General features: G+C 46.3%; 1 protein-coding gene across 1 annotated transcript in view; it reads right to left on the reverse strand.

Annotated features, from left to right (window-relative positions):
* TTLL11 (tubulin tyrosine ligase like 11) overlaps window positions 1–14,075 on the reverse strand; it is a 244,523-nt gene that overhangs the window by 148,210 nt on the left and 82,238 nt on the right. Inside the window, 1 exon segment of the mRNA XM_065879625.1 lies at window positions 504–1,079. Within this exon segment, the coding sequence (XP_065735697.1) occupies window positions 504–1,079 (576 nt within the window).

Consider the following 14,075-nt stretch of genomic DNA (forward strand, 5'->3'; position numbering starts at 1 on the left):
GTCCCCCAATCTCACAGCGCCTGGTACACTTCCTACTCTATTCTAGCACTTGTGACACTTTATACTAATTGCTTTTTAACTTATTTGTCTCCCACGATAGCAGACTCTCTGCATCAGCCAGCAGGGACCTGACTTACTGCCTTGAACAGTGCCTGGCCCCTACTAAGCAGGTGGTAAAAATTGCTAGAAGAAAGAATGAGCAAATGAACGGGAGGCACTGCGTTTTCCATACATCTCGTTTGACTCTTACAAGCGTCCTTTAAGGGAGGTACTCCTGGTTCCATTTTACAGGTAGGAAAATGGAAGTAACTTGCTCCAAATTACACAGCCAGCAAACAGAAAGCAGAAAGTTGGACCCCGGTTTCACACCAAAGCCCATGGCAGCAACAACCCCTCCATCCCTCTGGCCGTCCCACCCCATCCCTCATCCCACACGAGGCCAAGGAGCCCTCCAAAGGCCCCATCAAGGTCAAGAATTCAGGCTGGAAATTGGCGATGGTTACCTGGAAGCACGTGGGCCCCGGCCTCCCTGCGGGGATATCTGACTGGTAGAACACTCTGAGTTCTGGAGTCAGGGCAATGACAGTCTTAATCACCAAGGAGATGATATCAGACCAGACCTTCTTGATGTCAACACCCTTGGAAGACAACCTACAAAGAATGCTAGAGAAAGTCCTTTTGCTGCCTGTGCTGGTACTGTCCGAATGGACAAAGTTACCGCTATGGATGTTCAGTGAATAGTTGGTCAAATGCATAAAGAGGTGGTGCAGGTTTCTGGGGTGAGGCTCCTGATAGGGCTCTGTACAAAACCGCGAGAGTCCGTCTTTGGCTATGTAAATCTCTAAGGGCTCTAAGGACTTTAGCAGGACATACAGACGGATATCAAACTTGAGCTTGTCGATAAGGAGAGGTTTGCAGACGTACTCCTGGACCACCGCCGGCCTGCTCTGGAGGGTCCCTGCCAGGCGGATGTCACTGGGGTCTTTAATGAGGTAGATTCCGTCACCCTGACAACCACTATCAGGTTTCACAATAAAAGTGGGCTTCCAGGAGGGGTCCCCATCTTTCACCATTCGAACCTGGGGGGAGAAAAAGGATGGTTAGCATTGTATTCTTGTCCTCTCTGGTCCCTCGAGACACAGCAGGACCTCGTCAAATGTTTGGTGAATGAGTGAAAAATACAGGCCCCACCTATGTGAGGACTCACTCAGCACCTACCAGGGAGGTAAAAACTGTTCTAGGCACTGAGACAGTGACCTAAAAACTGCCCCAGATCTTGTCCCCCACAGTCCAGCGGATTTTCAGTCACAGGACCTGGGTTTGAATGCCAGGTCTTTGCCGGTTTTTAGCTCTAACCCTGAGCGAGTCATCTAACCGATGACGGTATAATGATGGTGATGATGATAGCCTATCATCTATGATGCCGACCATGTGTGGCGACTACATGAGGGAGGCACTTTACATAAGTTATTTCCTCTAACCCTCACAGAACATACGGTTGTTCCCTTTTCATGGTACAGGAAACCGAGACGGTACCGTACTTGTGAAGAGCACAGGCCTGGGAGTCAGACTGCCTGGGCTCATATCCTGGCCCTGCTACTTACTGTGTGACCTTGGGCAAGTTACTTATCTGTGCCTCCCTCATCTGTAAAACAGGAGAAAGACTGTTCTGAGGATTAAATGAGATGATAAATGCAAAGGGCGAAGCCCACAGAACCTGACACATGAAAGGCAGCCATAAAGCCTGGCTAGTGCTATTTTTTAAAGGTGAAGTAACTTGCTGGTAGACTGAGGGGCAGAACTGGGATTGGAATCTAGATCGAGGGCTCTGAAGTGCTTGCGCCCTCCTCCGTATTTCCATGTCTCAGTTTCCTCGTTTTAAAAATGGGGATATAAAAATCTTTCCTCCCTGGGTCATCGTAAAGAGGAAATCGACTGAAATGTGCACAGGGTGGAACACCACACTACACAGAAGGGCGGCACGGGAGCTGTTAGTTTACCGTCTGCATCTCTCATTAAGTTCATCATGACTCAGCCAATCCTTTAATCTGCTGAGACCTTTTGAAACCGGATTCTGTCATCCTAAGATTTGCTCTCCTCCTAGCTCCAGGGCAGCAGGACACCCACAGAATTACCCTGGGCACTTGACCAGTGCAGTTAAGTCTGGATCTGCGGGTCTGCGTCACTCAACACACACCCAGTTGACCCGGACGCTTGTCCTGCGGGACAAGCTGGAGGAAATTTAAAGGTGAATTTGAAAGACGGAGCGGCTCTCTCTGCAGCTTCTGGTATGAAAGAGCCCCTGAACAAGCTTTCCTTCCTTTCTGAACCCTAACTCAGAGCGGTGCCGGCTTGCCCCAGAGCTGGACTCGCACCGGATACGCACCTTTGCTGCGTAAGCCCAACCCAGGACATCTGTGTTCTGGGTTTTACTTATCTCTCTGACCAGCCTATATTTCTAAGTGAAGCTTTTGCCAATTCCTGGGGCACTATCAGTTACTCCGGGCTTGTAAAAGATCTTTAACAATGGAGAAACACTTAAAGCTTTAATAATGGTCCACACCAACTGTTTCCCCTTGTCAGCAGGATTCCAGAATGCAACTTCACAGGAGATCAGTGCCAGCCTCCCAGGGCCCTCCACGGAGCCTTCTTTGCGACAATGACCTTGATGCTTATGTAGTTATTTAATATTCACCTGAAGCATTCATACATTTGGCGCTTTACAGTAAATATAAACGTACTGGAGAAATGGCAGTTATGGATCAGGAAGTAAAAAATGTCAAGTTTGCACTAATGGGTAACTTTTCCCTCTGGAAAGCTTTTGCTATGCTGAAGACACTAACAGTTCAATATATTATTGGCTGCAATATTTTCTCCTTTGAATTCACTGCATATGCCTTAAATAAATTAAACTACATGGTCAATAGTCTCTGTCATTCGTTGCATTACTGAATATTTTTTCTGCTCTTTGCCAGAGTAGAGCCATACAAATCAAGGTTATTAATACTAATAGAATCACTGAATTTTTAGAACTGGAAGGATCCTCAGAGATCAATGGTATCTAATCCTCTCATAATTCAAACAGGGAAGCTGAGGCTCAGAGAGGTGACATAACTTGCCTTGGGCTCCCTAACTGGCTAGTGGGAAGGTTAGCGTGAGAACTGAAGTCTTTTTGACCTCACGGCAGGTCCTCTGTGCCATCTTTACCTCTGCTGAGGTAAAATTAAAGGTTTCTTTTCCCTGAATGCTAGAGGAAAGATTCTCTTAATATAGCAGACAGTATCTGAGCTCTGGCCTCACTCTGCACAGTTTGGTCCCGGAGCATGGCCTTCTTGGAACTGTAACTGTAGATCCTGAGTTGGCCAGGCCTGCCTCAATGCCAGATCTTCTGTCTGGGTTCCTGGCTTGGTCTACTACAGGCACCATTTATGGGAAAACTTCATAGCTGTTCTGCATGTGGTTCCCAAAGCCACCAGACCCTTCAGCAACTTCTATCTTCAAAAGAGAAAAAAAAATTCCAGAATTCACATTCACTTTCCTCTGAGGTTTTACTCAAGGGTGACCCGTCCTCATGGGCCAGAATCTAAAGACAGTCTATATAACTAGGCCCCAGCCCCAGAAATTCGGATTTTCTAGATCTGGGATGAGACCTGGGCATGTGTATTTGGGAAAAAGCATGACAGGTAATTCTGACGTTCACTCCGTTTGAGAATCGCTGGACTAACGTGAATTAAATAAAAATACAATCTGGGCCCAACACATTGAATGAAGTTTTATGCATTAACGTTAGCCTGAATGTGAGGAAGACTTGCGATTGGGTTACAGCTGATGGTATCGCCAGTTTCACCCAAACATACTCTTGGATGTGAAATTCATCATCTTGTAACTGTATGCACGGAGAGCTGAGAGAGATGCAAAGAGGATGCAGTGACCTGATTGCCAGGCACTCATCGGCCCTGTTGAAAATTTTTATGTCTTTTACTGCCCTCTAGTGGATATTTAAGAAATGTGACTGGGAAAGACCCCCATTCAAAATTCGACTCTTCTTAGCAGTAAGATACTCTATTAAGATGTTAAAATATGATATTTGTCTTTCTCTGTCCGACTTATATGTGGAATCTAAAAAAAAAAAGCTACAAATGAACTTATCTACAAAATAGAAATAGAGTTACAGATGTAGAAAACAAACTTATGGTTACCAGGGGGTAAGGGGGTGGGGAGGGATAAACTGGGAGATTGGGATTGACATATACACACTACTATATATAAAATAGATAACTAATAAGGATCTAATGTACAGCACAGGGAACTCTACTCAACACTCTTTAATGACCTATATGGGGAAAGAATCTAAAAAAAGAGTTGAGATATAGATAGACAGATAGATAGATAGATGTAACTGATTCACTTTCCGGTACACCTGAAACTAACACAACATTGTAAATCAGCTATACTCCAACAAAAATTTTTTTAAAAGAAGATGTTAAAATAGTCTTAAGGAAGCACCCCCACAAAAAGTTCCCTCTGTATTACTGTTAAGTTCATACTTTGAATAGACTCATCTCCAAAATGCCATGGTTGGCCAAGGTCACACTCAGCTCTTATGCTGTCTGTCCCTTAAATATATTTCAAGCGTTCTCCCTAATACATAGATTGGGCTACCTGTTAAAATTCTCTCTCAGTCTGTATAAAACTTTTCAAATCATGGGCAACATGAGTATAAAATCCTGTAAGTATATACCACATAAAATTAGCAACTTTTATATTCTTCACTGTGTGTTTTTTCGTATTTTCCAAACTTACCATTAGGAAAAAAAAATACAAGTGGCAACAGTAGGTAGCAGCAAGTATCTCTAATTATATTTTCATAAGGAATAGCTTTTGGCGAACAAATATTTGAACGCCCATGTTCATTGCAGCATTACTGAAGACAGCCAAAAGGTGGGAGAAACCCAAATGTCAACTGACAGATGAACGGATAAACAAAATGTGGTACATACATACAATTGAGTATTATTCAGCTATAAACAGGAAGGAAATTCTGACATACGCTACCATGAAACTTGAAAACATTACGCTAAGTGAAAGAAGCCATCACACAAAAGGACAAATACTATATGGTTCCACTTGTATGAGGTACCTACAGTAGTCAAATTCATAGAGACAGAAAGTGGAATGGTGGTTACCAAAGACTGGGAGTAGGGAGGAATGGGGAGTGAGTGTGTGATGGGTAGAGCTTCAGTCTGGGAAGATGGAAGAAGTTCCGGAGACAGATGATGGCTATGGTTGCACAACAATATGAATATACTTAATGCTACTGAACTTCAAAATGGTAAAGATGGTAAATTTTACGTTATGCGTATTTTACCACTGTTAAGTTGTTTAAAAATTTAATTAAAAAAAGAAAAGAAATAGCTTTTGGTGAGTTCGAAAGAATACTGAAGTGAAAACCAGAAAATCTGGATTCTAGTTCCAATTTAGTCAGGTAATTTCTGACTGTGCGACTGTGAGAAAGTCACCTAACCTCCTGGGCTTTGTTGTACTCACCTATACAATAAAGGGGGTCACACTGAGGTCCCTGGCTTCTGCCAGCGAACAGGTTCTGAACAATGATTTATCTTGACATCACCACAGTGGACGGCTGTGTTACAAACACGCAAGTGACATTGGTCAGCAGAGGGCTGATACTGGGCTGCTGTGATCAGCGCATTGGGATGCCGTACACGAGCAGGAGCTCTGCATGGGAGATTCATGAGGCACTTGAGGAAGTCAGCTGGGCATCTGGGAGAAGCAAGCTAAAATATTTCAGGAGAGAAATTCAGCCACCGAATACCAAGCCACAAAACATTATTAGCAGCGAGGGGCGGGTAAGAGGACAATTGCTGAAGAAATACCATGTCTGCAATACCAGGGAAGTCAAAGCCAGTTAGAGCAGTCCTCTGTCACGCGGGTGGATTTGCATCCAATCTTAGCAACTGAGACCCTTGGTGTCACAGGCACAGGGAGCAGATCTTCAGCAAAAACAAGCCTCTGGTAGACAAGCAGATGTCACAAAGTACATGCTGGACAGGGGGCAGGGAGCAGCCCCTTCCAGCCTCAGCCAAGGCAGCCTCGTACCTGGTGGAGGCAAATTCCTACTCCCAGTGTGCCAGGCGATTTCTGAGGCAGGCGAGAAGGAGACGCTCTACAGTCAGGTTTCTGAGGGCCAGGCAGGAAGGGGCAGGGTGGGAGATGGACAGGTGAGGCGGGGAGGAAGAACAGGTAACGTGCTGCCGGGGTGCGGTTTTGCGAAGGCAGGAGAGAGCCACATACGTTCCGATGGCTGGAGAACAGCCAGCGAGTGGAGTGGGAAGCGCCCTGGAAATCCCACTCAGGAGATTTACAGAGGCCAGATCACCACAGCAAAAACAACAACATTAGCACACACGAACGGGGACTTCCTATGGGTCAGGTGCTGTTCGAAGTATTATCTCATTTAATCCTCTACAACTCTATTTTACAGATAAGGAAACAGAGGCCCGGAGAGGTTAAGTAACTTGCCAAAGGTCACACAGCCTAAAGGACGTGGAACCAGGTTTTGAATGCAGGCACTCAGTTTCCTGAGCCCATGTCCAGAATGAATGCGGGATGTGTGTGAAGTAGGGCAATGGAAGAAGATCAAGCTTGGGGAGGAGGCAGGGCCTGATAGGAAGGGTCTTGAATATCATTTTAGGGGAGTTTGGACAATGTCGCAAAGTGATGGTGAGCCCCTGAAGGGTTCTGAGAACTTAATTACACAATTTGATGTGTTCCGGAGAAACATCCCTCTGGCTGGACTGGAGTGGGCAGACATGGCGGGCAGAGAGGACGAGCCTGAGTGGACGCCGGCAGGGGGGGTAGGAGGAAGGAGAGAGGTCTGGTGTGCTCAGGCCCCCGGATGATGGAGGAAGCCTCCGTGATGGACCAGGTTACACAGGGAAAGTACAGAGAGGGAGAGATGAACCTGGGAACGAATGCAAGGCGGGAACGGGCAGAAAAGATTCCCAGACACCTTGTGTTTGTACTTGATCTGAGGGCAACTAGTGGATTTTCAACCACTGGGTGACATGGCACCCATATCACTCTGGCGTCCGTGAGGAGGATGGTTTGGCAGGGAGGAGACTAGTTGCAGGAAGATACAGGGCCATCCAAGGCCCGAGGGCCTGAGCTGGGCAGTGGCGCCAGGGCTGGGATGCAGAAATGGTACAGAGGTGGATTCGGGGGCAGCTGGTGGCTGGATGGAGGTGAAGGGGAAAGAGAGGGTTGTCAGCAGGGTGGGGGGGATGGTACCATTTACAGATTTAGGGGACACAGGAAGAGGAGCGGGTCTGGGGTTGGGGGGAGTGGGGAGATGAGCAGCTCACCTCATTGACTACTAATTGAGCACCTGTAGCCACAAAGCCAGTTTAGGATTTTACGTCACCTCCTCCCTCAAGCCGCTCACTGTTCATCGGAACAGGACTGTGTGGTCCAATCACTCATATAGATGGTTAATGTTGATAACGGCGACTCTCCCCGTGTTAGCAAAAATAACAACCGCTGTCTGGCAGGCCTGAGACTCCGAGATTAAACGCAGACGTGGAATATGGTGAACGGAAGGAAGAGTATCCAAAGAAAACCCTCAGGCCAGTGGTTAGCAGGGGAGCCATGGGCCCCATGGGAGTAACTATCACTGCACCTGTCAAACACTCCCCCACTCCCTGGCTTTCCAAGAGGTCCAATTAAGAAAACCTAAATGGTAAAACAAAACAAACAACAACAACCAAAAAAGCCTGTTTGTTTTATCACTGATGAGTGTCCTGGATTTACTTGAACGGTTTAAAAGAAATAACGTTAATTATGCCCAAGGAAGTACAGCGGATCGCTCACGTGCGACTCCCCGGCAGTGTGGCTTAAAAGGCCCTCCTTCCTCGTCCGGCCCCAGCTCAGGTGCATCTCAGCAGCCTCATTTCCTGCCCCTCCCGCCCACCCCTCTGCACGACTCAGCCCCAAAGGCCCAGCTCAAAGATTCCCACTGAGAACCCTTTCCTAGCCCATAACCCTCCAGAAAGGCCCCTAGAGTCTGTCCTCTGTGCTCCCGTGGCTGTGACATCTTAACCCGTCCATGGCAAACATCCCCATCACACCGTAATGTGACTGCGTGTGTGTCTTCAGGTCTACAGCTATGGTGTATTATAGCTGCATCTTTAAGTATATTGTGGGAGCTAAGGCTCCGAAGCCCAGCGCTGCTGCCCCTTACTAGCTGTGGGACCCTCGACAGTTTTCTGACCTCTCTGTGCCTCCGTTTGCTCAGCTGGAAAATGGGAGTAAGAGCAGTGCCTCTGCCGTGGGGTTGTTGTGAGGATTACACGAGTTAAAGAATGTGACTTGCCAGGGCTAACATATGGTGGGCTATTATTATTATTCATTGTTATTATCTCTCTCCCATTTGACTATGAGCTCCTTGACGATAAAGACCAAGCCTTATTTTACTCACTATTCCCAGAAAAGCGGGTGCTCAATAAACATTTTCTGAAATGAAATTATTAGGAAGCTTGATTACTATGGCATTTATGAACCCCAGGGACATTAGTTAGTACATACCTAACTAATGATTGCCAGATAAACGAGCCTCTCCTGTAGAAACAAAATTATCTCAATGAGAAAGAGGAAAGGGAAAAACGACCATTTGTAGAACCCATGTTCTGTGTTCTGTGCTTTACAGCCATGAGCTACCGAATCTTCACAAAAACCCTGCAAGGAAATAGAGGCTCAGAGAGGTGGAGTCCCAGGGCCGACGTCACACAGCTAACAAGCGTAAAGTTATCATTTGAAACCAAGGTGGTCAGAGTCTAAAGTCTGAGATCTTTCCATAACAACCATGTTCTTTGGGAAAACTCCAAGCAGTTGAACTTCTGTTTAATAGGTAGAATGAGGAAAGAGAGAGTCGTGGGAAAGCAAAGTAACAGGCCAGCTGACAGGGCTCAACTCGCCTTTGCTGGGGCCCCCAGGGTTAGAAGAGGGCTTCTCTACAGCCCCAGAGCTGCCTTGTGCCTTCACACCCAGCCTGCACACCAGGAACCATCACACACACACACACACACACACACACACACACACACACACTTTACAAACAAACTGGAGACTTGCCCAGGGCCACACTGCTACTGGCAGAGGCAGTCCTAAAACATAAAATCTCCAGGTTTCCAACCCAAAGTTCTTTCTCCACTAATGGGTTCGGGATTCGGCATCTGAAGAGGTCTTTCGAAGAGTCCTTGGGAGTAAGTCCTCTCTCAAAGTAACATCACATTTGTTTGGTGTTATAATAAATTTCACTGCTTTCCAGAGAAATCACCTTACTTAATCCTCGAATCTCCATTCTGGGGCGAATGAGGAAACTGAGGCCCAGAGTGTAAAGTCAGAAGCCTGCAGTCACCCAGCTAGAAGGCAGAACCGAAGCAGCAGCCCTGGGCTCACCTGTCCTTTCTTTTGAAGATGGTCTCCGATTTACCTGGAAGGCAGACACGGCATCACTGGGCTGCTAGGGAGGCTGGCGCTTCTGATGATGAGAGAGGAGCCTCTCCACCAGCTTTGCCCCAAACCCAGCCTGTTGTCAACGTAAAGTAATGGATGGATCCCACTTTTAGTGAACAGCAACTTTATGTGGGCCATAATCTATCCATCATTAGTGAGCAATCAGAAAGCCACTCTGGATAGAACACACCTGGGACTATAAAACCTGCTTCATAGGAAGGAGCCTGTCATTTCATGAAACTGCCCATCTTCCTCTTAGGTCTGCCCTCAACACCAACCCCTCATTGCTGGAGCTGAGTGAGGAGAGTGGGAACACGAGGACAGCCGGCTCACTGCCTGGCCTCCCCCACCCCCTCCCCAACACCCTCTCATCCCCGAACATGTAGGCTCCAACCAGGCCGGCTGAGGACAAGCCTGAAGCTGCAGCCTACGGGCCTTGGGGATCCCTGAGCACACGGGGGCCCCCAGGCTGCAGCTGCCCTGCACCTCCACCAGGTCCCTGTGCTTGAGTGTCTGTGCGGGGCAGCAGAGCCGGGGCAAGGGGTTCCAATCTCCTAGACTCAGCCTAGCTGGACGACCCTGGCCAAGCTACTTAACCTGTCTGCATCCAGTGTCCTTATCTGTAAAACTGGAAGAATAGGGCCTGCTTCCTATGGGTACTGTGAGGATTAAATAATGTCTTCCATTTGTACTTAACACAGTATCAGTCTTTATTATTCCATTTTACTTCATTTTTATTATTCTGCCTCGGTTCCCTGATCATCCTCCAGATTCCCTACTGAAGCTCATCCCCGACCTACTTGGCTAGAGTCTGAACGCCTGCCTGCACGGTCCACAGCGCTGCCCTTGGTGACCGGGCCTGTCTCTGACCCTCAGCTGTCTGTCGGCTGGTCCCCTTGGATGGCAGCCTCACATTTCTGTGCTCCTGTGTGGGTCACCCCAGCAGAGTCCCTGGCATCACCAGCTTCACACCCCCACCCCCTTCCTCTCTTCCCCACAGTTTCCTACTGAGATCCCAGAGGGCATCCCAGCTGATCCCGCCTGGAACACACAACACTCGATTGCTGAGTAAGCCCCCTTCCAGCTAAACACATTTCTCCAACACTGAGGGTTTCCTGCTAATGAACGGGCTAAACACACACACCTCCAAATACATACAACCATGTTATAATCAAAAGCGCCTCAGACCACCAGCCCTAGCTTTATCCTGCTTTCCAGCACCACAGTCCTTACGTCTGTCCCTTGCACTCCTGCCACACTTTACATTGAACTTTAAAAAAATAAAAGATCAACGTCGTATTTTGCAACACTCAGACCAGGTGTCCTCCGCAACCCCCCCAGATGTACTTCAGGCTAAAACAGCATCGCTGTTTGCAGTATTGATGAGCGCGAAGGGTCGGGCTAAGCATGTCAGGATGAGATCCAGTCCTACAAGATGGGTAATAGCATTTTCACTTTTCTACTTTGTAATCAGAGGTTTCCCCCCACCCTCCGAGACCCTATAAAAGAGAAGCTGAGTTAACTGCTGACTCCTCAAGGACAGGGAAGATGACTCCCGCATGTCTAGATTTCCCTGCCCCGTCCTGTCCCCACCTAGCAGGGAACCCGGACGGTGTGAGACTCAGCAAATGCTGGTTGGAAGCCGACTCACCGTCTCACTTTGTTCAATTGTTGTTGTGTTTGGTCCAGGATCACAGGAAACATGACTTCAAATGCTAATCTTGGGTGATTTCATCTGAGCCCGGGGACCTCAGTTCCATACGCCCTGGATGCAGCTGACTCCCTGTTTTCTGTCTCTGACACACACTTCTCTCTTGGGCTCCAGTCCCATGTAATGAGACATCTCCACAGGCACCACAAATTCCACGTGGCCAGTACTAATCCATTGTCTCTCTCCTCACATCTATTCCTCCTGCGCTCCCTGTATCAGTAAATAGTACCATGTCCCCAGGCCAGAAATCTGGGAGTCACCCTAGTTTCTACCTTCCCCCACATCACCCACCCGCACCCAGTCCCCCAATTCTGACATTTCTCCTTCTTTACACATTGTACCGACCTCAACCCCTCTCGTGTTCCTCAACGATTAATACTGGAAGAGCTTCCTAAGTCACCTGAAGCCCTGCAATCCAGGCTCTGTGCTGGGTGGTCCCATGTATGCTTTTCAATCCTTACAAGCAACCCTGTGAGGTAGGCATTAAAGGGTGAGTCAGATGAAATTGCTATTTTTATAGGTCAAAAACAGCCACAGGGATATCAGCAATTTCATATGGTCCAACCTAATACTGTTATCGCCACCCTATCACAGGTGAGGAAACTGGGACTTAAAGGGTAAGTTATTTCCCCAAGGCCAGACAGGTTGAACCGTAGGGGGCCAGAATCTGAACCCAGGTGTGGGTTCAAAACCCCAAAGGCTATATATACTTTTTCTGCTAAACCATATCATCTCTCAGGGTTCATGTACCAGTTCTAAGAGGAAAGCTCACCACTTAACATTTTAAAATGTAACTAATAATAATATAGAATAACTACCATTAATGTGCACCTACTATATGCCTTACATTCATTACTTTACTTAATCCCCACAGCTATGCTCTGAGAAATCTACTGATATTGATTTTTCTTTCTTATTTTTTTTTTAGTTTAAAAGATGTTTTTACTATGTGTTCTTGGGCAAAGCACCTAAGTTCTCTGCCTCCGTTTCCTCATGGATGTGATGGGGATAATATATCTACCTCACAGGGGGTATCTTGAGGACTGAATGAGTTCACGCAGCAGTTCCCAACCTCTTTGGTAATAGGGACCGTTTTCGTGGAAGACAATTTTTCCACGGACCAGGGTTCGGGGAGGTGCTTTCGGGATGATTCAAGCACATTACATTTATTGTGCATTTTATTTCTATTTTATTACATTGTAATGCATAATGCAATAATTCTACAACTCACCATAATGCAGAATCAGTGGGAGCCCTGAGCTTGTTTTCACTTGCCACTCACTGATAGGGTTTTTTTTTTTTTTTTTTTTACATCTTTATGGAGTATAATTGCTTTACAATGGTGTGTTAGTTTCTGCTTTATAACAAAGTGAATCAGTTATACATATACATATGTTCCCATATCTCCTCCCTCTTGCATCTCCTTCCCACCCTCCCTATCCCACCCCTCTAGGTGGTTACAAAGCACCAAGCTGATCTCCCTGTGCTATGCGGCTGCTTCCCACTAGCTCTCTATTTTACGCTTGGTAGTGTATATATGTCCACGCCACTCTCTCGCTTTGTCACAGCTTTCCCTTCCCCCTCCCCATATCCTCAAGTCCATTCTCTAGTAGGTCTGTGTCTTTATTCCCGTCTTACCCCTAGGTTCTTCATGACATTTTTTTCCTTAGATTCCATATATATGTGTTAGCATACGGTACTTGTCTTTCTCTTTCTGGCTTACTTCACTCTGTACGACAGACTCTAGGTCCATCCACCTCACTGCAAATAACTCAATTTCGTTTCATTTTATGGCTGAGTAATATTCCATTGTATATATGTGCCACGTCTTCTTTACCCATTCATCCAATGATGGACACTTAGGTTGTTTCCATCTCCTGGCTACTGTAAATAGAGCTGCAATGAACATTTTGGTACATGACTCTTTCTGAATTATGGTTTTCTCAGGGTATATGCCCAGTAGTGGGATTGCTGGGTCATATGGTAGTTCTACTTGTAGTTTTTGAAGGAATCTCCATACAATTCTCCATAGTGGCTGTACCAATTCACATTCCCACCAGCAGTGCAAGAGTGTTCCCTTTTCTCCACACCCTCTCCAGCATTTATTGTTTCTAGATTTTTTGATGATGGCCGTTCTGACCGGTGTGAGATGATATCTCATTGTGGTTTTGATTTGCATTTCTCTAATGATTAATGATGTTGAACATTCTTTCATGTGTTTGTTGGCAATCTGCATATCTTCTTTGGAGAAATGTCTATTTAGGTCTTCTGCCCATTTTTAGATTGGGTTGTTTGTTTTTTTAGTGTTGAGCTGCATGAGCCGCTTGTAAATTTTGGAGATTAGTCCTTTGTCAGTTGCTTCATTTGCAAATATTTCCTCCCATTCTGAGGGTTGTCTTTTCGTCTTATTTATGGTTTCCTTTGCTGTGCAAAAGATTTTAAGTTTCATTAGGTCCCATTTGTTTATTTTTGTTTTTATTTTGCTTTCTCTAGGGGGTGGGTCTAAAAGGATCTTGCTGTGATTTATGTCATAGAGTGTTCTGCCTATGTTTTCCTCTAAGAGTTTGATGGTGTCTGGCCTTACATTTAGGTCTCTAACCCATTTTGAGTTTATTTTTGTGTATGGTGTTACGGAGTGTTCTAATTTCATTCTTTTACATGTAGCTGTCCAGTTTTCCCAGCACCACTTATTGAAGAGGCTGTCTTTCCTCCACTGTATATTCTTGCCTCCTTTATCAAAAATAAGGTGACCATATGTGCATGGGTTTATCTCTGGGCTTTCTATCCTGTTCCATTGATCTACATTTCTGTTTCTGTGCCAGTACCATACTGT

Source organism: Phocoena phocoena, chromosome 6, assembly GCF_963924675.1.
Source record: "Phocoena phocoena chromosome 6, mPhoPho1.1, whole genome shotgun sequence".
NCBI classification, from domain to species: domain Eukaryota; kingdom Metazoa; phylum Chordata; class Mammalia; order Artiodactyla; family Phocoenidae; genus Phocoena; species Phocoena phocoena.